General features: G+C 45.6%; 1 protein-coding gene across 2 annotated transcripts in view; it reads right to left on the bottom strand.

Moving 5' to 3' along the window:
* LOC144492350 (uncharacterized) overlaps positions 1 to 23,406 on the bottom strand; it is a 69,207-nt gene that overhangs the window by 19,826 nt on the left and 25,975 nt on the right. For both annotated transcript variants that reach the window (XM_078210346.1, XM_078210347.1), the window contains exon 4: positions 14,450 to 14,682. In XM_078210346.1, the coding sequence (XP_078066472.1) occupies positions 14,450 to 14,682 (233 nt within the window). The remainder of the gene's footprint in view (positions 1 to 14,449; positions 14,683 to 23,406) is intronic.

Here is a 23,406-nt window from a genome sequence, read left to right as displayed (position 1 = left end):
TCAGAGCCAGCATGCTTTTATGAAGGCTAAATCGTGTTGGACTAATTTGCTAGTTCTTTGAAGATGTAAAAGCAACATGGATAATGGGGATTCTGTAGATGTAGTGTATCTGGACTTCCAGAAGGCATTTGATAAGGTGCTGCACAAAAGCTTAATACACAAGGTAAGATTTCACAGGGTTGCGGGTAATATACTAGCTTGGGTAGAAGATAGGCTAATCAACAGAAAGCAGATTGTCGGGATAAATGGGTCTTTTTCTGGTCGGCGAGCTGTAACTAGTTGGGTGCCACAGGGTTCGGTCCTCTGGTCCCAGCTATTTACAATCTATATTAATGACTTGGATGTAGGGATAGAATGTACTGTAGCCAAATTTGCAGCTGACACTAAAAAGTTGGGAAAGCAAGTTTCAATGAGGAAATAAGAAATTTACAAATGGATCTAGATAGGTTAGATGAGTGGGCCAAAATTTGGCAGATGGAATTTAACGTTAGTAAGTGTGAGGTTATCCATTTTAGTCAGTGGAGTTATCTAAATGGAGAGAAACTTCCAAATGCTTCGGTACAGAGGAATCTGAGGGTCCTCGTGCATGAATTGCAGAAAGTTAGTGTGCAGGTGCAGCAGGTGATAAGGAAAGCGAGTGGAACTTTGACATTTATTACTAATGGAATGGAGTATAAAAATAGAGAAGTGCTGTTGCAACTGTATAGGGCATTGATGAGACTACATCTGGAGTACCCCACACAGTTTTGGTCCCCTTACTTGAGGAAGGATGTAAATGCATTAGAGGCAGTTCAGAGAAGGTTCACTAGGTTGATTCCAGAGATGAAGGACCTGTCTTATGATGACAGATTGAACAGTTAGGCCTATACCCACTGGAGTTTCGAAGAACGAGAGGAGATCTAACTGATGTAAAAAAGATACTAAAGGAGATTGACAGGGCAGACATAAAGTGGATGTTTCCCCTTGTTGGACATTCTTGAATGAGAGATTGTAGTGTTAGGCAAAGGGGTGGCAGATTTAAAACAGAAATGAGGAGGAATTACTTCCCTCAAAGGATCATGAATCTGTGAATTCTCTACACTAGAGTACAGTGGACGCCAGAATAATAAACAAATTTAAGGAGGAGATGGATGGGTTTTTAAATAGTAGAGGAATGAAGGGTTATGACAGTTGGCAGAAAGTTGGAAATAAGCCGAGATTAGATCAGCCATGATTGTATTGAATGGCGGAGCAGGCTTGAGGGGCTGAATTGCCGACTCCTGCTCTAGTTCTTATGTCCAATACTACAATGGTCAACATATTACAAATTGTGTGGTTGTTGCGTTTATTGTACTCAAGACACTGACAGAAAGCATGAACCTTGGAAACCCGCCAGCAATGTGTTGAATGCATACGTAACTTTGCTATGTCACATTGTAATTTTATATACTGAATGGTGCTCTGTAATTGAGCAAAACCCAGCTATTGATGTGACATTGTGATACATTTCAATTACTACTATGTCTATGAAAATGTGGATTTTATCAATGAATAACATATTTACTGGCACTTTAGGTAATTCTCATTGCTTAGCTTAGTAATAATATAAATTATGTTATCATGGATATTGTCAGAACAGTGAAGTGTTATCTAATGCATCTTTGTATCGCATATCTTTGATAACACTGTCAAGTATAAGATAATTTCACTTGATACTCTGTTGTGGCTAGGCGAGCTTGGACAAGTCCTACTACCATTTGGATGGGTTTCTGTAAGTTAATATAGTCAGTTTGTAAGTCTAATACGTGCATGGCAGAATCCAGTCCAATTTCCCAATGCATGTGTGTCAATAAAAAAAAAGATTTATTTGATCTTTTGACTGGTAATAAATTATCTAGAAGTGTTTCAGATCCAATGGCCAGAGTCAAGCAGCATGAGTCAAGAGAACTCCCACCCCAATCTCAGGAGAAACTCACCAGAATGGTAGGTGTTTGCCTCCGGCGGTGGGTGCCTGATGGAGTCAGACTCGCTGTCCCTGGACACAAATCAGAGGCAGCCACACGGGCAGCCGAGCTACAGACCTGTTAAAAGGTTTGTTTTGGTTTTTTTGAGACGTTGTCAAAGTTGTTTTATTTAACATTAGGCACTCTAGTCCTGACATCTCACGGCCCCTCACCAGCCCCCTGCACTCTCCATGCCTCATCCATGCCAACTCAAGCTAATCCATGCTCCCCACCCACCCTCATGGTGGTCCCTTATAGCTTCCATGTGAACTTATGCCAACCCATGCTAACCCCATGACCCCTTATAGCTCCATGCCAATTTCATGCCATCCCAACTTACCACTTTATTTCTTAACATCCTCCATGCCAACTCACCCATTATCCAGCAAACCTTAGGAGTCATGTTGATGTGAAGTAAAATAGAAACCTAAATATATATTTACTGTGGAAAAAAATCTCACACTCAAGCGAGCCCATTTAAAACATTTAAATTGCTGCAAGTACTTAATCCCTTATAGAAACTGACATGCATTCATAACCCAACATCAAAGACAGCTAATGTTTGAGCTGTCATTATATTTGTGAACTTAGGATCCCTTACTGAGGTAATAATAGGTTGTACAAAGCAGCCAAGCATTAATAATGACATAATGCTAGCCCTTTGAGATATGTCAATGAACTACTATTGTAACTAGCAAGCCAGATTTTATTCAACATTTAAAGATTATTTCGCAGGATGTGAGCATCACTGGCTAGACCAACATTTATTGCCCATCCCTAATTGCCCTTGAGAAAGTGGTCGAGAACTGCCTTCTTTGAACCGTTGTAGTCCATATGGTGTAGGTAAACGGGCAGTGACGTCAGAAAGCGAGTTAGTTCCAGGATTCGACCCAGCAACACCAGTGTAGTTGAAGTCAGAATGGTGTGTGGTTTGGTGTGAAACTTGCAGGTGGTGATGTCCCATGCACCTGCTGCCCTTGTCTGTCTAGATGGTAGAGGTATTGGGTTTGGAAGGTGTTGTCAGAGGAGCCTTTGTGAGTTGCTGCAACACACTTTATAGATGACCTATACTGCTATCACTGTAACTTCATTGCAGTGTTAATATAAGCCTACTTGTGACACTAATAAACCTTACCTTTACTTTTACCAAATGTGACACGATGGTTGTGAATAGACTGGCTTAATTTCAGACTTTTGCTGGGAAGCAGGATGAAGTTAGTAATTAGAGAATGAGTTTGGAGCAGTAACCGAAAGCAATGGCTTCAGTCTTCTCAATATTTAACCGGAGGAAATTTCTTCTCATCCAGTACTGGATGTTGTATAAGCAGTCTGATAATTTAGCATCAGTTGAATTGAATGGGGGAATTCTCTGGGTGTTCACACTGGCGGGATTCTCTGGTCCCGCTGGAAGTGCCCTCCCATGGGTTTTGCCATGGCATGGGTGATATCAGTGGGAAATCCATTGGCAGCAGCAAGACCAGAGAAGCCCACCGCCAGCAAACATCACGTCATCTCCCACCACCAAGAAACACACAGCTGGGAGGTCAGAGAATTCCCCCCGAGGAGTTTAGAGAGGTGATAATGAGGTAGAGCTGGCTGTTTTCAGCACATATGTGAAAATTACCTTTGGATAATGTCACCAAATGGTTGCATATAGATGAGAAATAGGAGGGGGCAAGCATTGATCATTTCTGGACATCAGAGTTAGAAATGCAGGAGCAGGATAAGAGATCATTGCGCTGACGTAATGGACAGACAAAGACGCAGGGAGGCATTATGATATTATTCCTGAGTCATTTGAATATTCAAATGTAGCGAGGAAGAGCTTTCTGCCTCTGGGCCTAATCAGAATGGGTATTATGGATCTCTGGCTTTGTTCCGAGGGGCATGAGCTACTTTACATGGAAGAAACAGACAGGATAATTGTCCCCTATATTTCGTGTCATCTTTTTCCAATTCCGTAGTTGTTCAGAAAATATCAGATAATAAACTAAGCAGAAAGTTCAGTGGTCAGCAGTGAAAGCTATGATAATTTATGGTCAGGAACCTTGCTTCAGGTACAACCCTACACTATGTTTTAGTGGAAGATACTTGGCTGTTTTTCACATTTCATACCTCAATGGCCAAGTCTATTTATTACTACTTTACTTATCTATTTACTGTCAAATGTCTTATTGACAGTTAGTGAAGGAGGCCAGAAGTTAATCTTTACTCAGTATTAGATTTATGCACACAATTAAACATTCCAAAAGTAAAGCTCCCAACTCTATGGGCCCAATTTTACCATCAAGTTGCGCCCGTTTTCAGGCGCGAAAACTTGGTAAAGTTGGACGTGAGGCAAGTAGCATGATCTGCACCCGCCTCTGCGCCGGTTCCCCTTTTATCAAGGCCCGAAAATGGCCATGATCGGGACCGTGCTCGAAATGGGCGCGACAGCCATTTAAATGCATTTCAATGCAGTTAAATTGAATTAATGGGCTGCACGCCCAACTTTACCAGCACTTGCCCCTTTACCACCGCGTTCGCCAATCCAGAATCGGCACAAGACAGACATGCTCCATAAAAGTCTGATTCGGGCGCTCCATCAGTGAGGGTTAGTGAGGAGGTAAGTGTATAACATCCAACGGCTCTCTGCTACTCACAGGTGTCCTTTTGTTGCGGCCATTTTTTGTCCCGGGTTGGTGGCGGCTCTGGGAGTGTGGGGGGGGCGGGGGGTTGTTGCTCAGCAGGGTCTCCGATGTCTGGCTTGCGGTGCGGAGCCGGATCTCAGCACTGACCTCGAGTCTTGTGGTGCTGCTGCGTCCTAGTGCACTAAGCACTCTTCCAGCTGAAGGATGTGCAAAAATTGCACTGCCTCTCAACTTTGCAAGCAGCTGTGATTGTGAGGAGCATGTGACTGGGGGAATTGGGGGAGGTGCTGTGATTGTGGAGAGCATGTGGCTGGGGGAATTGGGGGAGGTGCTGTGATTGTGGAGAGCATGTGGCTGGGAGAATTGGGGGGCTGTGATTGTGGAGAGCATGTGGCTGGGGGAATTGGGGGGCTGTGACTTTTGATGTGCGAGGGGCAAGTAGTGTTCCTTAACCTCTACATGTGTTCCTCTCCATCTCCCCCTCCCCCCTTCAGAGTGATGAGATGGCTTTTGCGATGCAACCAATTGATCTTGCTGTTCTTTTGGTTGCTGCTGGAGCTGAGGAGGAGGAGCAGGAGGAAGAATTGCGAGCGCAGGAGGCCCAGGCCTTGCCAATTGCAGGAGTAGAGGGAGACGCCCACCAGAAGCAGGAGGTGGCCGTCACTCAGAGCGGGGGGGGTACAGGAGAAAGAGGGAGCGGAGACCCCAGCAGTTCCGTGCATGAGTGTCATTTGAACAGATGTTGGACACCGTGTGCCGCCGACGTCTCCACCTCGGAAAGGAGACCTGTTGCAGGACCTGGCACCTCGGGGCGGGGAAGGGGGGGGGGGCACCCACTCTCGGTGGCTGTCAAATTGACAGCCGCTCTGAACTTTTATGCGACTGACTCCTTCCAGACCCTTAGCGGAGATGTCTGTGGCATCTCCCAGTCAGCTGTGCACACCTGTGTCAAGCAGGTCACAGAAGCCCTGTATGCCCGGGCTGGGCAGTACATCAAATTTAACCTGGACCGGGCCCATCAGGAAGCCCGGGCTGCAGGGTTCACAGCCATTACAGGGATGCCTAATGTTCAGGGGGCCATCGACTGCACACATGTCGCCCTCAAGGTCCCCCTACAGAATCAGCAGAGGTTCATCAACAGAAAGGGGTTCCACTCCCTGAATGTTCAACTAGTGTGTAACCATAATATGAACATTATGCATGTCTGCACAAGATATCCACGACAACTTCATTGTCAGGAGCTCGGATATCCTGGAGGCATTTGAGGAGGAGCCCAGGCTGCGGGGGTGGATCGTGGGTGCTATGGGTTACCCGCTTCGGACATGGCTGATGACACCTGTGCAGAGGCCTGTGACTGAGGTGGAGACCTGCTATAATGAGGCCCATGTAACCACGCGATAGTGGAGAGGTGTATTGGGCTCCTCAAGATGCGATTCCAGTGCCTGGATCGATTAGGCAGGGCCCTCCAATTCAACCCAGTGATCTCTTCCCATATTGTGGTGGCGTGCTGTGCCTTGCACAATCTGGCTCTACAGAGAGGTGACCTATTGGAGGAAGAAGAGGACATGAAGGCTGACCAGTCGGCCATTGCTGGGGAGGATAAGAACATAAGAAATAGGAGCAGGAGTAGGCCATCTAGTCCCTTGAGCCTGCCCCGCCATTCAATAAGATCATGGCTGATCTGAAGTGGATCAGTTCCACTTACCCGCCTGATCCCTATAACCCCTAATTCCCTTCCCGATCAGGAATCCATCTATCCGTGATTTAATCACATTCAACGAGGTAGCCTCCACCACTTCAGTGGGCAGAGAATTCCAGAGATTCATCACCCTCTGAGAGAAGAAGCTCCTCCTCAACTCTGTCCTAAACTGACCCCCCTTTATTTTGAGGCTGTGCCCTCTAGTTCTAGTTTCCTTTCTAAGTGGAAAGAATCTCTCCACCTCTACCCTATCCAGCCCCTTCATTATCTTATAGGTCTCTATAAGATCCCCCCTCAGCCTTCTAAATTCCAACGAATACAAACCCAATCTGCTCAGTCTCTCCTCATAATCAACGCCCCTCATCTCTGGTATCAACCTGGTGAACCTTCTCTGCACTCCCTCCAAGGCCAATATATCCTTCCGCAAATAAGGGGACCAATACTGCACACAGTATTCCAGCTGCGGCCTCACCAATGCCCTGTACAGATGCAGCAAGACATCTCTGCTTTTATATTCTATCCCCCTTGCGATATAGGCCAACATCCCATTTGCCTTCTTGATCATCTGTTGCACCTGCAGACTGGGTTTTTGCGTCTCATGCACAATGACCTGGATGAGGAAGTGGAGGGATGGGTTGGTAAGTTTGCTGACGACACCAAGGTAGGTGGTGTTGTGGATAGTTTGGAGGGATGTCAGAAGTTGCAGCGAGACATAGATAGAATGCAAGACTGGGCGGAGAAGTGGCAGATGGACTTCAACCCGGATAAGTGTGTGGTGATCCATTTTGGCAGATCCAATGGGATGAAGCAGCAGTATAATATGAAGGGTACCATTCTTAGCAGTGTAGAGGATCAGAAGGACCTTGGGGTCCGGGTCCATAGGACTCTTAAATCGGCCTCGCAGGTGGAGGATGCGGTCAAGAAGGCGTACGGCGTACTGGCCTTCATTAATCGAGGGATTGAGTTTAGGAGTCGGGAGATAATGCTGCAGCTTTATAGGACCCTGGTTAGACCCCACTTGGAGTACTGCGCGCAGTTCTGGTCACCTCATTACAGGAAAGATGTTGAAGCCATTGAAAGCGTGCAGAGGAGATTTACAAGGATGTTGCCTGGATTGGGGGGCATGCCTTATGAGGATAGGTTGAGGGAGCTTGGTCTCTTCTCCCTGGAGAGACGAAGGATGAGAGGTGACCTGATAGAGGTTTACAAGATGTTGAGAGGTCTGGATAGGGTAGACTCTCAGAGGCTATTTCCAAGGGCTGAAATGGTTGCTACGAGAGGACACAGGTTTAAGGTGCTGGGGGGTAGGTACAGAGGAGATGTCAGGGGTAAGTTTTTCACTCAGAGGGTGGTGGGTGAGTGGAATTGGCTGACGTCGGTGGTGGTGGAGGCAAACTCGTTGGGGTCTTTTAAGAGACTTCTGGATGAGTACATGGGATTTAACGGGATTGAGGGCTATAGATAGGCCTTGAGGTGGGGATGTGATCGGCGCAACTTGTGGGCCGAAGGGCCTGTTTGTGCTGTGGCTTTCTATGTTCTATGTTCTAAGGACCCCCAGGTCCCTCTGCACAGCAGCATGTTGTAATTTCTTTCCATTTAGATAATAATCCAATTTGCTATTATTTCTTCCAAAGTGAATAACCTCGCAAGGATGACCTGGTGGAGGAAGAGGAGGAGGAGGAAGAAGAAGAGGAAGAGCACGCCGAGGAACACCACCCAGGCGCTGGAGGGCTGGCAGCACAAATGAGGCATGCGAGGGCGGCAAGGGAGGCACTGATCACCAGGCAGTTCACTTGCTAGGGACTTGTGTCTGTGGTTTCCATCCGCCCACCCAGCGCCCCCTCCAAAATTCCTTCTATCTCCTGCAACAGTGTCACATCAGAGTGGTGGGCCTAGGTATGCAGCGTTAGTGAGTTTTTTGGCAGGCAGGACGGTGATGCCAACTCACTAAGCATCATTATAATGATGCCCTGGTGCAAACTAGTCTGACTCCTACCTGAGCTCCGCATGCACGCTGGCACCTGGGCCCATGTCGGTGTAGTGGGTAAGGGATCTGAGACCCCCATAGAGGGTCCTGGGGTGGGTGGGGTGGGGGCGGGAGGGAATCATTCATGGGGTCTGGGGAACCAATGTCTTCCTTTTCTCAGTGACACAGCATTGAGGGGCCTCCCCAACTGACATCAACATGATCCCTCCGGCGATCATCAATGGAGGAGGATTCCTATTCCAGACTAATCTGAGACAAATTAGTCATAGGTGGGTGGTGAAAAACATTTAATTGCAATAAAGGTGTTTAAATAAGATGCTCTAACACAAAAACTTGTGAACAGAAAACATGAAGGTGCTTAAATATCTTTCTAACTAGTGCAGCCCTTCACCCGTGCCATCTCAGCGCAACTACAACTTCCTAACCTTACGTGGTCTACTACTACGTCTCAGTGACTCCCCAGAATGTACATCGGAGGTGGAGGGGGCCAGCTGCCTACCTTGCCCCGTGGCCTGTGATGCGCGTGGCGGGCTCCTCTGGAGGCCCTGGACCTTGAGGGCACTGGCCGGCTTCCAGATGTATGGGACGTTTCCATGACACCCTCTTCATCCCACTGCCATTGAGATGCCCCGGTGTCAGGAAGGGAGGAGTCAGAAGGTGTAGCCACAGCCACAGTCTCCAGGCTGAAAGGCCCTGGCATGGGCTCGAGCCCTTCCTCCTCCCTTGGGGTTCCTGTGGGCCCCTGGGACACTCCATGCTATGGCAGTGCTTCTGCAGTGAGCTCCAGAAGCTCCAGCATCACCTGGTCCTGCCAGTCCTGGAGGACCACCTGCCCTTGGTGGTCAAGCCCTCTGTGATGGCCCTCTGAGTCAGGGGCCATCTATCAATGGCAGCAGCAAGTGCCCTCTGAGACTGGGCCATGCTCTGCAGTCTCTCAGCCATGACCCTCTGTGACTGGGCCACATTCTCAAGGGGTGTTGCCATAGTCCGTTGTGTCCCAGCGCTGTCCCACTGGGTCTCCTGCAAGCTCTCGAGCCTCTCAGCCATGGGTCGCAGAATCTCGAGAAGCCTTTTCGGTCCCTCAGCTGTACCCGCTGTGACTCAGCCATCACTTGGAGCCTGTGCCACTCATGGTGAGGATCCCCTGCCCCAGGCTTTTCACTGCGGACGCCACCCTTGCAGTGTTGGCCTGGGAATCATGCAATTCAGGCAATCGCTGGTCTGCCTGAAAGGTTTGGGACTCCTCCCAACAGCCTTGCAGTTGGTCCAGTGTGGCCGTCAGCCCCTCCTGCATTCCCTGGTTCTGTTGCTGCATCTCTAGCAGCTGAGGGAGAAGTGATCTCAGAGGCCCAGCATGTAGCCTGGGGCCAGCTGAGTCCTCGCCTCCAGCAAGCCCCCGCATGCCAGACATCTCGGACGTTCCCTCTTTCTCCCTATGTACATTATCAGATGTGTTGTGCTCACCAGAGAGTGACCCAGAAGCCTCACCACTAACTGGACCCACTGACATGTCAGTATCTGGGATGGTGAGTTGTGAGGTGGAAGCTGGCGCCAAAACTGTGCCACCCTCGGAGGCCCCTTCACCCATATCCTCTGAGGACTAGTCTGAGCTATCTGGACCAGGATGGGTGGGAGCTGCAGTAGGTCCTAGAGTCCAGAAGTCCCCGGGGCGTCCGGATCTGTCCCTGCAACACAGGACACAAGGTTAAGTGCAAGGGAGGGAGAGGAATCTGGGATGCCAAACATGTGATTCACATTTTCCAGTGAACATAGAACAAAGCACCAAAAAAATTATATCACAGGAACAGGCCCTTCGGCCCTCCAAGCCTGTAGCGATCAGGCTGCTCATCTGATTTGTAACCTCCTTCCCTTCCGGGGACCATATGCCTCTATTCCCATCCCATTCACATAGCTGTAGAGATGCCCCTTAAAGATCACTATCGTATCTGTACCCACGACCTCCCCCAGCAGCGAGTTCCAGGCACCCACTACCCTCTCTGTGCAAATAAACATGCCTTGTATATCTCCTTTAAACCTTGCCCTTCGCAGTCGAAACTCGTGCCGCCAAGAAGTCGTCTCAAAATGAATGGAGGAATGACAGATGCTCACGTCTTGACAGCAGCCCGACCATGCTGTCACTAACAGCCCGTATCTCCCCTTCCCTTGACAGTTCCAGCGCCCGCTCTTCAAAGGGGGTGAGGACCCAGAGGTCTGGCTCACCACCCCCTGTGTTCGTCCTCTCACAGGTGTTATGGTCGTCTTCTCCTGTGGAGACAGAAGGAGCCATGAAAGAAATGATGGCGTGACTCCTGCAGAGTCTCAGGTGGTGGCCCTTAGAGGGCAAGCGCCCTTGGGGGTTAGGAAGGAGGTACTTGGGGGTCAGGAGCTGGAAGCATGCAGGGTGCTGGGGATGGGAGAATCGGGGGAAATTTGGGGGAAGATGCAAAATGGGGTTCGGCACTCACCCTTGCTGCAACGATGAGATCATTGACTTTTTTCCAGCACAGCTTCCTGGTTTGGGGGGCCAGTGCCCTGGCACTGACCAAGTCGGCGACTTCCTCCCAGACCGCATTTCCATCAGCCTCCCTGGCTCTTCGTCCTCCTGGGGGGAAGAGGGTGTCCTGCCTCACCTCTGCTGCATCCAGCAGCCTCCCCAGGTCGCCCTCAGAAAATCGGGGGGCTGGTCGTGCACACATTTTGTGCAGGAATGCCTGTCCATTCTTGAGTTTTTAGTGGAGCTACCCCTCGTTAGAGCAGATCAGCTGCAGGCAGTTTGGCAGAATATTCCAGCAAGTTACACGCAGTTTGCTTGTTAGCATTGAGGGGAAGGCAAGTGAGCACTTGCAGGTGTGCTGATGAGGAGGGGGGCGGGAGTGGATCAGTGCCTCAATGATTGGGGACAGGGGAGAGAGAGGGAGGTGTCACACAGACATCAGAGTCTGGAGAAGATGGGGGCCTTGTGCGGGAGGGTCCGGGGTGGGGGTGAGAGAGTTCACCCTACCTGATATCTGTAGGATAGAGAGGGGAAGGGTGGATCTCTCTGCCTGCGATCAGTGTGGGGGAAGGGGGGTCCGCTGCCACTCTGTCTGAGATCATTGGGGAGGAAGGGGGGAGGGGGCTGGGATCGGTCTGGGTGGTGGGTAAGTGGGGGGATAAGGGGGTCAGTAATATTGTGGAGGTGGGGCAATGTCTGTGGGGGCCAGGGGGAGGCATTATCCGGCCCGGGAGCAAAGTGGCAGGGGAGCGTTATTCTATCATTTTGTTCTGCGCATGTGCAGTCGGAGGTGCCGATCGGAGCTGCAGTATTTCGGGTGTGATAAGCCCCACCCACAGGTTTGTGCAGCGCGATTCGGACTCGCTGATATTTTTGCAGGCAGAGTGTGTATGGGGGCGCCTGAGAACGGGTCTAAAAGTCGGATCTGAAACACTCCCAGTTTCAAGTCCACCCAGCACTTAGAATCAAAATGGTAAAATCGGGCCCTATGACCCATCACCGTTGTCAATAAGTGTCCCTTTCTCCCCCTTTGAGCATGACAGTTAAACAAGTAAACCAATGGACTAATGGGTCACCCATTAAAGGGACACTGTAACAATAGCACAAAACTTGAAAGGGAACTTAACAATTCAAATTAAGATATCATTCTGTGGGGAGATAATGCAATCCAGCCCCTGCACTGCCCACTGTTTGAGGAAAGCCTCAAGTGTACTGGAGGACACAATGCCCCCCCCCTCTCCAAGGACATCCAGGCATGGACATAATCACAAAAGAGAGGCAAATGGTTGGGTAGAAAGTTGTCTCTTTCTTGTGCATAAGTCCAATGAGTGCCCCCCCCCCACCCCTCTAATTTTAATTTATATAATTAAAATTTGCTGGTAATAAGTGTTAGTTTATAGATCAACCACAGTCTGATCGGAGTGTTTATTTTTTTCCGCTTTCTGAAGTCAAGGATGTGTGGAGCATATTATAAATTTACGAATCCGAATCTACTGACAAAGGGCCTCCGATCAGTATTTGTTCTTGGTAGAATGACCTGGATATTGAACAGGTAAATACTTGCTCTGGTTCCAAGGGAATGAGTGCTTTTTTTTGATGGGAGTGATCTTCAGCAGTGAACACAAGCAAATAACCTGAGGTAAAAGTTCAACGAGACAAGATTGATATCACTGGCTTTTTACACTTGCTGGCAAACAATAATTGGTTTCTCACCTGACATATATCAAGCTTCAAATAATCAAAGATGCATTAAAGAAACTTTTTCCTGCATACAATCTCATTTTACTGATTCAGACTTGCTTCCTGAGACTCTGAACATTGTTGATGACAGCAGTATCTAAAAATAGTGCACCACTTTAGCAGCCCTTCCCAGCAGCATTGCAAATTTAATTGTTTCAAATGCACACGAGGATGAGTTCTGCCATAGTGCCAAGAATGGAATGTAGGTATGATTTGCAGTAATTTTTAATTATCCTGTACAGTGGATAATCCCACATGAAAGGTATATCACAGCTGCACAAGCTGGTTTTCAATTCCAACATTCTATTCACTGCAATGCACCAGTGCAGATTTAATCGCTTATAATTCCGGAATTGCTACACAGCCATCTCACTTTTCTCTCCACTGTGGTCTCCGTATCACGGAGGTGCTTGTGATATTTGGCTGCCACCAGATGAAGCGACAAGAAGGTTTGATTAAGGCTGATTGTGCGGAATGCATCGTGAAACTCAGGAATCAAAAGCAATTAGAATCAAGTTGGAAAGTGCTATCGCCATAAAGCCAATTGTCACAAGGGCAACCTTTGAAAGTTAAGCTGCAAAAGAAAACTGATTATGCTGTTGCTTGCAAGTCTTATCCTGAATTTTAAATAAAATGCCATATGTCCCCGAAAGGTCGCTGCTTTGAGTTTTGGTGTGGTGGAGTTTGCTGATCTGAGCCGGGTCTGAGCCGGGTACATTTGGGCAGAACCCATGGTTAAAAGTCAGGACTTCTCTTCCTGATCATCGATGACTGCTGCTACAGAGTGAGCAAAGATGAAATTAGTGTCCTGATTTTAACTCCTGCCTTCTCGAGTAAACAGTGCAAATTGTGGGGGTTAAGATAGATAAGGGAGTTTATGCTTCATTCCTGTCCCAACACCTTAATTTGGCTGAATTCAGGCCCCAGAAGGCTGCCTATCTTAGAGGGCACAGTAAAAGTTTCACAGGTTAAAGTCCAACAGGTTTATTTAGAATCATGAGCTTTCAGAGCACTGCTCCTTCATTACGCCATCTTAGAGGTGTGGGAGTCTAATTCAAATAGCAAAGCCACATCCCGCTGATGGCATTGGAACACATGGAGCATTGTATCTGTGGACCTGACCAGCTACCAAACAGTCACACAACCAGCAGCAAAAATTAGCGGCAGCAACACTCCTAGCTGAACGAGGTTAAAGGTGCTCTTCCTAACTCAATAACCCTTGGCCGAGATTTCTCTCCCTCCCTTGGGTATGGACCTTCACAATTCCCCCTCCTCACCCGTCTTGGCTTACCTTGCTGAAAAACATTTCCAGCAGGCCCAGCAGCAGCAGGACCTACACCATCAGCCCATCATCCCAGCCCGTGTTCCACTGAATTAAAACTCCTTCCTGCTGAAGGTAATAACATTGCTGCCAGCTGTGTTTGAGCGTCAGCATATTGTGGGCAAGAGCTCAAATCTTCAAGGTTCACCATTGAAGAGATCGGACAGATCCCCACATCCTTCAACAACACACTCACCATTCCTGCCCCAAGTTGGGACTCAGGTGAGGTCAAGATTTGAGTCACCTGACCTCAAAGTACCACCCACTTTTCAGCCGGGTCGGTGAAATGACAACACTGATTGTTTCTGCTCTGATGTTAGCTGAGTTTGCTAAGGACAACCGGAGCATCCCGACAGCTGCTGGGGGTGAGACTAACTAAAACATGACTAATAGAGAGTTCCTGATGCGTTTGGAATTGTGGACCAGAAATAACTCTCTTGAGAGGAGAAGAAAAAATGGCAATTATATAACTTATTTAATCGCCACTCCTGTGCCTTAACCCTAATCCTAATAGGATGCCATATACTTTAATCCTGCTGCAACAAGTAGATGAACAAACAATGATTTCACTGAGAATGTAATGTAATCTGGAGTACCTGTTTAACTGTCTCTGAGATGCATTTAAGCCGTACTTGGTTTATCAGATGCTGAGGCACAATGCGGTTTTGTTGAGGAGCAGGCTGTCTTTTCAATGGCCTGGTTGAATGTTGCTTTCCATGATTATAGGACACTGATTTTTTCGCTTGTAGTTGTTGTTGAAGTTGATCAATTTTCATACGGCAATACATTCGCAAAGGTGCTGATTCTACTGGGGGTGGCTGAGTGGTCTCTAATGAGGAAAGAATGCAAGATAAATCCCAGAAGAAAGAACACTAATACCAAAGCTTGCTTAGAGAAAAAGTAACCTGATGGGAGCAAAACACACATTTGTGATGAGAAGGGGATAGCTCTGTCACTCACAAATTGACCTTGTTATATTATAAACACATGTGATGCAACATCCTTCATTAAAAGTGGGTAATGTTTCTACCAATACTTAGCTGGCTTTAGCTGTAGTCTCACACTGTTGGTCATAAACATTAAAAAGAGTGATGCATTGTAGCATCTGGATCTCTTTTTCACTGCTGACTTCAATTCTGCTCCCAGTAGGGTGGATGCAGTTTTATCTTTTGATCTTCCCACATACAGAACACCACGCATTTCTAAGTTGAACATCATTTGCCAAGCATGGGTCCATTCCCAAGGCAATGTGATCTCCCTAGGGTAGGCAAGCATCTTCTACAACTGTATTACTGGCACATATCCATAATCTGCATCATTTATGAAAATAGTAAATAGCAAAGGACCTTGCATCAATTCCTGAAAGACATGACTGATAACCAGTCTGCAAGCAGATCAAAATACATTGACAACAATATTCTGCTTACAGACATTTAACCAATTCTCAATTTATCACTGCAGATTACTGCACATTCCGCAAGATAAGTCTCTTGTAAAAGCTTTTGGAAAGAATGTGTGGTGGGTGGTGGTGGTTGTATCGAGTCAATGTTACTGGACTAGTAATCCAGAGGCCTAGGCTATTGCTCTGAGGACATAAGTTCAAATCCCACCGTGTCAGCTAGTGGAATTTAAATTCAATTCACAAATGTGGAATTTAGAGAAGCTTGTCTCATTCATGGCGATCATAACTTTATCGATTGTCATAAAATCCCATCTGAATCACTAATGCGCAGTGGTATACAGTCAGGAGAAAGTTGCCCTGGGATTGACTCTGGATTCCATGAAGACTAATGGTATCAAGTTAAACATGTCCAAGGAAACTGTACCATCTACTACACCCCAAAACCCCCTCCTAATGAATCAGTACAGAATCACCCAACACCCTCCCTCAGTTGATAAATCAGTATATTGAACATCAATTGGAGAAAGCACTGGTGGTTAGAAGGGCACTGATTCAACTCTGGATGGGTGACGTCAATATCCATCATCAAGAGTCCCTCGGTAATATCATTACTGACAAAGCTGGCTGAGTTCTAAAGGACATATTTGCTGTACTGGATGTGACAAATATCTTGTTCATGGTTCATGTTAAAATTTTAGAGGTAATTATTAATTAGGGAAGAATAAAGTTTAACTGTAGAAAATGGGAAAAATGCAACTAAAGCAGCTTGGATTCTATTAAGAGATCAAGGTCATGTTGACTTAAGGAGTTAACAGTTATAAAAATATGATACCAAAACAGTATCTTACTTAGCCGAGAAACAGAGACATACTGTTCCCAATGAAGTACAGCCCACAGAAATGTTTTGTTTTGGGAGTTAGAGATAAATTGGTTTAAAAGCAGATAGTGAATCCTAAAAAAAACTACATTGTCATGGAGATAGGTAGAGCTAAGGAAGGTTCTCAGTTTCTATTTATCTGTGCATTTGCTGGGAGAGAGGGTTCCATGCTAGAGAAAATTAAGGCTCAAAGAGGTCCTGGGGAGCTGAAAAGTGTTGGGAGGCTGCTGGTTTCATGCAGGAAAGGGTTAGGGCTCAGAGGAAACCCTGGGAGGTATTTATAACTTGGTGCAGCCAGGAGACTGGAATTCAGGGAAACCCAAGGGCAGTGCCAACTTAGTGAAGGTAGTGGTCTGATAGAGTTGGAAACATGTCAGTAATTAGAGGCAAGATTTCAGATTTGTGAATCCCATGGAATACAGTCCTCGGAGAAGATATTTAATCAACAGGAGGTGAGCAGTCTTTGAGGCAGTCTGAGTGGAGTAGCTTTTGATGGCATCCAGAGGCTAGGGGTGGGGTTTTACGGCCTTGCTCATCCCAAAAATGTAAAATCCCACCCGAGGTCAACGGACCATCCCATTGTCTGCCCCTCGCCCGCTCTGATTCCCGTGGTAAGTGGGACGGTAAAATTCTGGCCTAGAGCTTTGAAAGTGAAGTGTCAAAATCTTTCATGTGGCAGAGAGTTTTGACAAGATTTTGTGACGAACAATGGTCAGTGCCATCTGGGTGAATTGCTGAGCTATCTACAGGATCTGTCTTGCTCGCATCTGCCATTTAATGGGCAGTGTGGTGTGTTTGCCTACCCTTTGCAGGACAATTCACATTTACCACATGTTAAAGTTGAATGTCAGAGTCCAAGATAGATATTGAAAATTATTTTACTTTTTTGATTTTGTATAATTAAGTTTAATTTGTTTGCTCAAAACTATGGTACCTTGTAGCTTTATTCTCTAAGTGGGTAACCAGGATTTCAAACTTTGTCTACTTTAAACCAAAAAATTACTGGTTCCTCACTGGATGGTAACATCGGTCTACAATGTGGGAACCAACAAGAAAGAAAAAAAAACAACTTGACTCATCCTCACCAAGCTACTGCATCTGTCCATGATTGATAGGAGTGACCACCCACAGTTCTTGTGAAGACTGAGTTCTGTTACCCTCCATCATGTTGTTTGGCACTACCGCCAAGGAAAATGGGATAGACTCAAGGCTGGGCCATCAGCAGCAGCAGAATTGTATTCATCCATAATACGTAACCTCATGGCCCAGCTCATCCTTAATGGTGGGAGAGCCCAGTAAATCCATGCAAAAAAACAAGGCTAAAGTATTTGAAACCATCTTCAACCAGGAGTACCAAGCGTAGGATCCATTTCAGCCTCCTCCTGAGGTTATTGCAGTGCAAATGCCAGTCTTCAGCCAGTTTGATTCATTCCACATAACACTTGGAAACTACCAAAGGCCTTGCATACTGCAAAGGCTGTATGCCTTGACAATATTCATAGAATCATAGAACCATAGAATCCCTACAGTGCAGAAAGAGGCCATTCAGGTCATCAAATGTGCACCAACTTTCCAAAACAGCATCGCACCCGGCCCACATCCCTGCCCTATCCCTGTAACCACGCACATTTAACACAGTTAATTCACTTAATTTACATATCATTGGACACTAAGGGGCAACTTAGCATGGCCAACCTACCAAACCTGCACATCCTTGGACTGTGGGAGGAAACACACGCAGACACGGGGAAAACATGCAAACTCCACAGAGTCATCCAAGGCCAGAATTGAACCAGGGTCCTTGGCACTGTGAGGCAGCAGTGCTAACCTCTGTGCCACCGAGGCAGTAGTGCTGAGGGCTTGTGCGCTAGAACTACCTGTGCCCTAGCCAAACCGTTCCACAACCACAAAACTGGCATTTACCGAGGTATGGAAAATTGCCCAGGTATGTCCTGTCCACAAAAAACAGGACAAATCCAACCCAGCCAATTAATCCTTCATCAATAAGCTCTAGACTATCAGCAAAGTGATGGAAGGTGTTATCAGTTTGATTTGATTTATTATTGTCACATGAATTAGTTTACAGTGAAAAGCAACTAACACTTACACAGCAAAAACCTACTCACTGATGTTCAGTTTGGGTTCCACCAGGGCCATTCAGCTCTTCATCTCATTCAAGCTCTAGTCCAAATATGGGCAAATGAGCTGAACTCAAGATGTGTGGTGAGCTTGACTGTCCTTGACATCAAGGCCGCATTTGAGAGTGTGGCATCAAGAAGTTCTAACAAAATTGAATTCAATGGAAATCAGGGAAAGCTTTCCAATGGTTGGAGTCATACTGGACACAAAGGAAGATGGTTGTGATTCTTGGAGATATATCATTTCAGCTCCAGGATATCACTGCAGCAGCTTTTCAGAGTGTGCCTTAAACCCAACCATCTTCTGCTGTTCCATCAATGACCTTCCCTCCATCATTAGGTCAAAGGTGGAGATGTTCTCTGATGATTGGATAATGTAATAACATGATTCATAATTCCTCTGGTCATGAAGCAGTCTGTGTCCATACACAGCAAGACCTAGACAACATCCCACAAAAGTGCCAGGCAATGACCATCTTCAGCAAGACAGAATCTAACTATCTCCCCTTGACCCACTTAAACTACATGACCATTACTGAATCCCCCATTATTAACCGACCAGGAACTGACCTGGACGAGCCAAATGTGACTGTTAGCCATATAAATACTGTGGCTAGAAGAGCAGATCAGAGGCTGGGAATTCTGTGGTGAGTAACTCACCTCCTGACTCTTCAGAACCTATCTACCATCTACAAGGTACAAGTCAGCTGTGTGATGGAATACTCTCCACTTGCCTGGTTGAGTGTCATTCCAACAACATTCAAGAAGCTCTATATCATCCAGGGCAAAGAAGTCCACTTGATTGGCATCTCATCCACCATTTTCGACATTCACTTCCTTCATCACCAATTCACAGTGGCAGCTGTGTTCACCATCTACAAGATTCAATGCAGCAACCCACTAAGGCTCCTTTAGCAGCACCTTCAAAACCTACGACCTCTACCATCTAGACAGACAGCGGCAGTACATGTATGGAACACCATCTGCAAGTTCCTCCCTCAGCCACACACAATCCTGACTTGGAATTACATCGCCGTTCCTTCACTGTCGCTGTGTGAAAGTTCTGGAACTCCCTCCCTAATAGCACTGTGAATCTATATAGACTGCAATGATTCAAAAGGTGGCTCACCCCCATTTTCCCAAGGGAAATTAAGGATGGGCAACAAATGATGACCTAGCCTCTGGCACCCACATCCTGTGAAAGAATAACAGAAAATCTGGCAATTTTCCCAAAACGTTTAATCAACTTAGTAAAACACAACTTCCTTTTCCAGAAGCTTTATCAGCTATTCTTGATAATGCTTTCTCTCTTTAAGAGGTCATGTAAGGCATTTCTAAGGATACAAGGAGTACTTTACCCATTACTGGAGTCGAGCTAATGAGCTTCCAGTTACCCTGGGGCTTTGTTTTAAAATTAGGGGTCAACCTTTTAAGACAGACATGAGGAGAATGTTTTTCTTTTCGATGGCTGTGCTAAGTTGAACTCTCTGCCTTGGGACGTGGTTGTTGAATATTTTTAAGGTGGAGGGAGATAGATTCTTGTTAGGCAAGGGAATCAAAGATTATTGGGGATAGATGGGAATATGGAACTTGAAACACAAATAGTACAACCATGTGTTATTGAACAGAGGAGGCTTGAAAGGCCGAATGGCCTATTTGCGCTCCTATTTGTACGCTTGTATTATCACACTTATATAAATACTAAGATAATATCGACATCCTTCCAACATTTCGGAACATTGCCATTCTTCTGTGAACTGTTAAAGATATGAGCAATCAGCATCTGCCCTATTTCTTTAAGGAGCCTTGGGTAGCTATCATTGGAATTGACAACCATTTTAAGGTTCCTTATTCCATCTAAGATGATAACCTCATGTATTTTAATATTAACAACTGACTGTTAGTAGCAACTCTTAATACTCCCAATAGAACATCATCATCAAGGGTAAAGATCTCAACAAATGCTTATAGTCATGAACCTAAGAGCCTGTTTTCATCTGTATTTGAGCATCTTTCAAAGGCCCAGTCATCTTTTGATGGTCCTTTGACTCTTAACCCTGCTGAGAAACTATTTCTGATCACTGCCACTGTTTCCATTCAACATGTCCACTTTCCAGCATCCATTGTCTACTATAGCTGCTGCTGTGGCCATGTAAATGTAATTATTGCACTCGGAAATTATTTATTTATTTATTAGTGTCACAAGTAGGCTTACATTAACACTGCAATGCAGCTACTGTGCAAATCCCCTAGTTGCCACACTGCGGCCGGTGCCTGTTCGGGTATACTGAGGGAGAATTTAGCATGGCTAGTGCACCTAGCCAGCATGTCTTTTGGACTGTGGGAGAGGACAGGAGCATCTGGAGGAAACCCACAGGGAGAATGTGCAGACTCCACAAAGACAATGACCCAAACCAGGAATCAAACCTGAGCCCCTAGTGCTTTGAGGCAGCGGTACTAACCACTTGTGCCACCGGGCGCCCAACTAATTAATCATACATAAAGCACATGACAAATGCAAGCAGATGGACCAATAGGTATTTTTCTCTCTATTATTTTTATATGTACATATATCATAAATCACATTTCCAAGCCCTTAATCTCACCCCTGTCATATCAGTGATTATTTTAAAGTGCCTGTTATGAATACAGACAGATAGCGATAGCCAATTAAGTCAGAGAATCACAGAATACTACAGTGCAGAATAGGCCCTTCGGCCTATCGAGTCTGCACCGACGTATGAAAGACCCTGACCTGCCCATCTAATCTCACTTGCTGGCACTTGGCCCATAATCTTGAATGTTATGGTGTCCCAAGTACTCATCCTGGTACTTTTTAAAGGATGTGAGGCATCCTGCCTCCACCACCCTCTGAGTAAAAATGTGTTTCCTCAAATCACCCCTAAACCTCCCACCCCTCACTTTTAACTTGAATCCCCTTGTAACTGGGGACCCTTCAACTAAGGGGAACAGCTGCTCCCTATCCATCCTGTCCATGCCCCTCATAATCTTGAACACCTCAAGTAAGTTCCTACATACAGCAACAAGATAAATGACCAGATAATTATCTCAATCTGAATTTAATGCACAAGTTACATTTTCAATTTTTCTGTTATTGCATTAAAAATTAAACAAGATTTCAATGTTTAATTCATTTTAAGATCTTGTGAATAATAGAAATAGTCTGTGTCTGGAAAAAAAATTTCCCTTTTCAAACAATACTCCAGGGCTTCATGCATAAAGTAGTGCTCTAAAATTTTGCCTTTCATTTTTCATTGGAAAACTTCATATCAATGTCCCTTAATAGCCACAGTATGGGTAATTTTATCAATTTGCATCTCTGCTGTGCAAAGCTTCGCCACAGTGGACGCCAGGCATTAGGATGTAATATGAAGCAATGCAGACTTAGAGGCCCATACTCAGGTCCTGGCTTATGTTGAAATTGTTCACCTTGGCCAGAGGAATTATTGGATGCCAGGACACCAGGGAACAATCAGCTCAGAATCACACCCATGTCTGCAGTGACACCTGCTGGAAAGTGCATGATGTGGAGATGCCGGCGTTGGACTGGGGTAAACACAGTAAGAAGTTTAACAACACCAGGTTAAAGTCCAACAGGTTTATTTGGTAGCAAAAGCCACACAAGCTTTCGGAGCTCCAAGCCCCTTCTTCAGGTGAGTGGGAATTCTGTTCACAAACAGAGCATATAAAGACACAAACTCAATTTACATGAATAATGGTTGGAATGCGAATACTTACAACTAATCAAGTCTTTAAGAAACAAAACACGTTGTTTTGTTTCTTAAAGACTTGATTAGTTGTAAGTATTCGCATTCCAACCATTATTCATGTAAATTGAGTTTGTGTCTTTATGTGCTCTGTTTGTGAACAGAATTCCCACTCACCTGAAGAAGGGGCTTGGAGCTCCAAAAGCTTGTGTGGCTTTTGCTACCAAATAAACCTGTTGGACTTTAACCTGGTGTTGTTAAACTTCTTACTGTGGAAAGTGCATGTGCAGACATTAATTGAGGATTGGACCAGGTTCAACTGTAAGACCTGCCGCACAAATGAGACATGGACAAGAAAATGGACAAGTTGGCGGAACAAAAGTCAGTGCTTCGATGAGAGGGGCAGGGTGGGGATATTGGACAGAAAAATGTTGTATCCTTGACATGAAAGTCCATTTCCATCAGTTGAATTCTGAGATGAATAAATAACACCCAAATACTGAAGACGTAGTTTGTGATACCTTCGATGCAACCACATCTCAGTCATCCACAATCCATTGGTACAGAGCATGTTTACCAGTAGAATTCCCCCTGTAGCTAAGATGGGGAAAAATAAATGATGATCAAGTGTCTCAACATTGGAACAGAGGAGGAATTTACAAAGATTCTGACAGACTTCTCCATGGCTCATGAACCAGTCTCCTTCTGGTTCTTATGTAAGTCTTGTCAACTTTTATTTATCTGAAGTGATTCTCACTCAATTTGTTTTAATGATGTAATCAATTTTAATTCCTCTCACATGCTCCAAAAATTAATCACAGCTCCATATGGGCCTTCTTTAGAAATGACTATTAAAATTCACCTATTTCCATGGTTACTATCATCCAGCAATCAAATTGCACCTGGGTCTCTTCTAGTTGGAACTGTGCCAAATTAATGCTGATACTGTCACCCAACAGAACCTGGCCGCCGGTATCCTTACTGCTAGTCAACTTGAAAGTTTTCACCAGCTAACAAGCTGCATAGTTCATCAAGGGATGTTCGCATTCAAAAATTCAACAGTTTATTCACAGCTGTGATAAGAACACAGAATTCCTTGGAAAATTTACAACCTGAAGAGTGGTTTATTCTCCATGGTTTATGTATTCTGTTTTAGATGGATCACAAGATAGATACAGATAAAGAAATCCCTTCAACTTTAAACAACCATCTGCACTGCATTCTTCAATTATTTTGGAGTTTTTTTTGCCTTAAAATGTCCATTCTACACAAGCTTTAAACTTTGTGTGGAGGATTCCCTGACATCAGTTTACCTTCTGGAAGTTTAAACCTGTGCCCTTTTGTGTAATTGTCACAATGTAATTTGAAGTAGTATTTGATCTATCTTTTGTGTATCATTTACATTTCT

Source organism: Mustelus asterias, chromosome 4, assembly GCF_964213995.1.
Source record: "Mustelus asterias chromosome 4, sMusAst1.hap1.1, whole genome shotgun sequence".
Classification (NCBI taxonomy): domain Eukaryota; kingdom Metazoa; phylum Chordata; class Chondrichthyes; order Carcharhiniformes; family Triakidae; genus Mustelus; species Mustelus asterias.
This window is presented reverse-complemented; position numbering and strand designations above follow the sequence as displayed.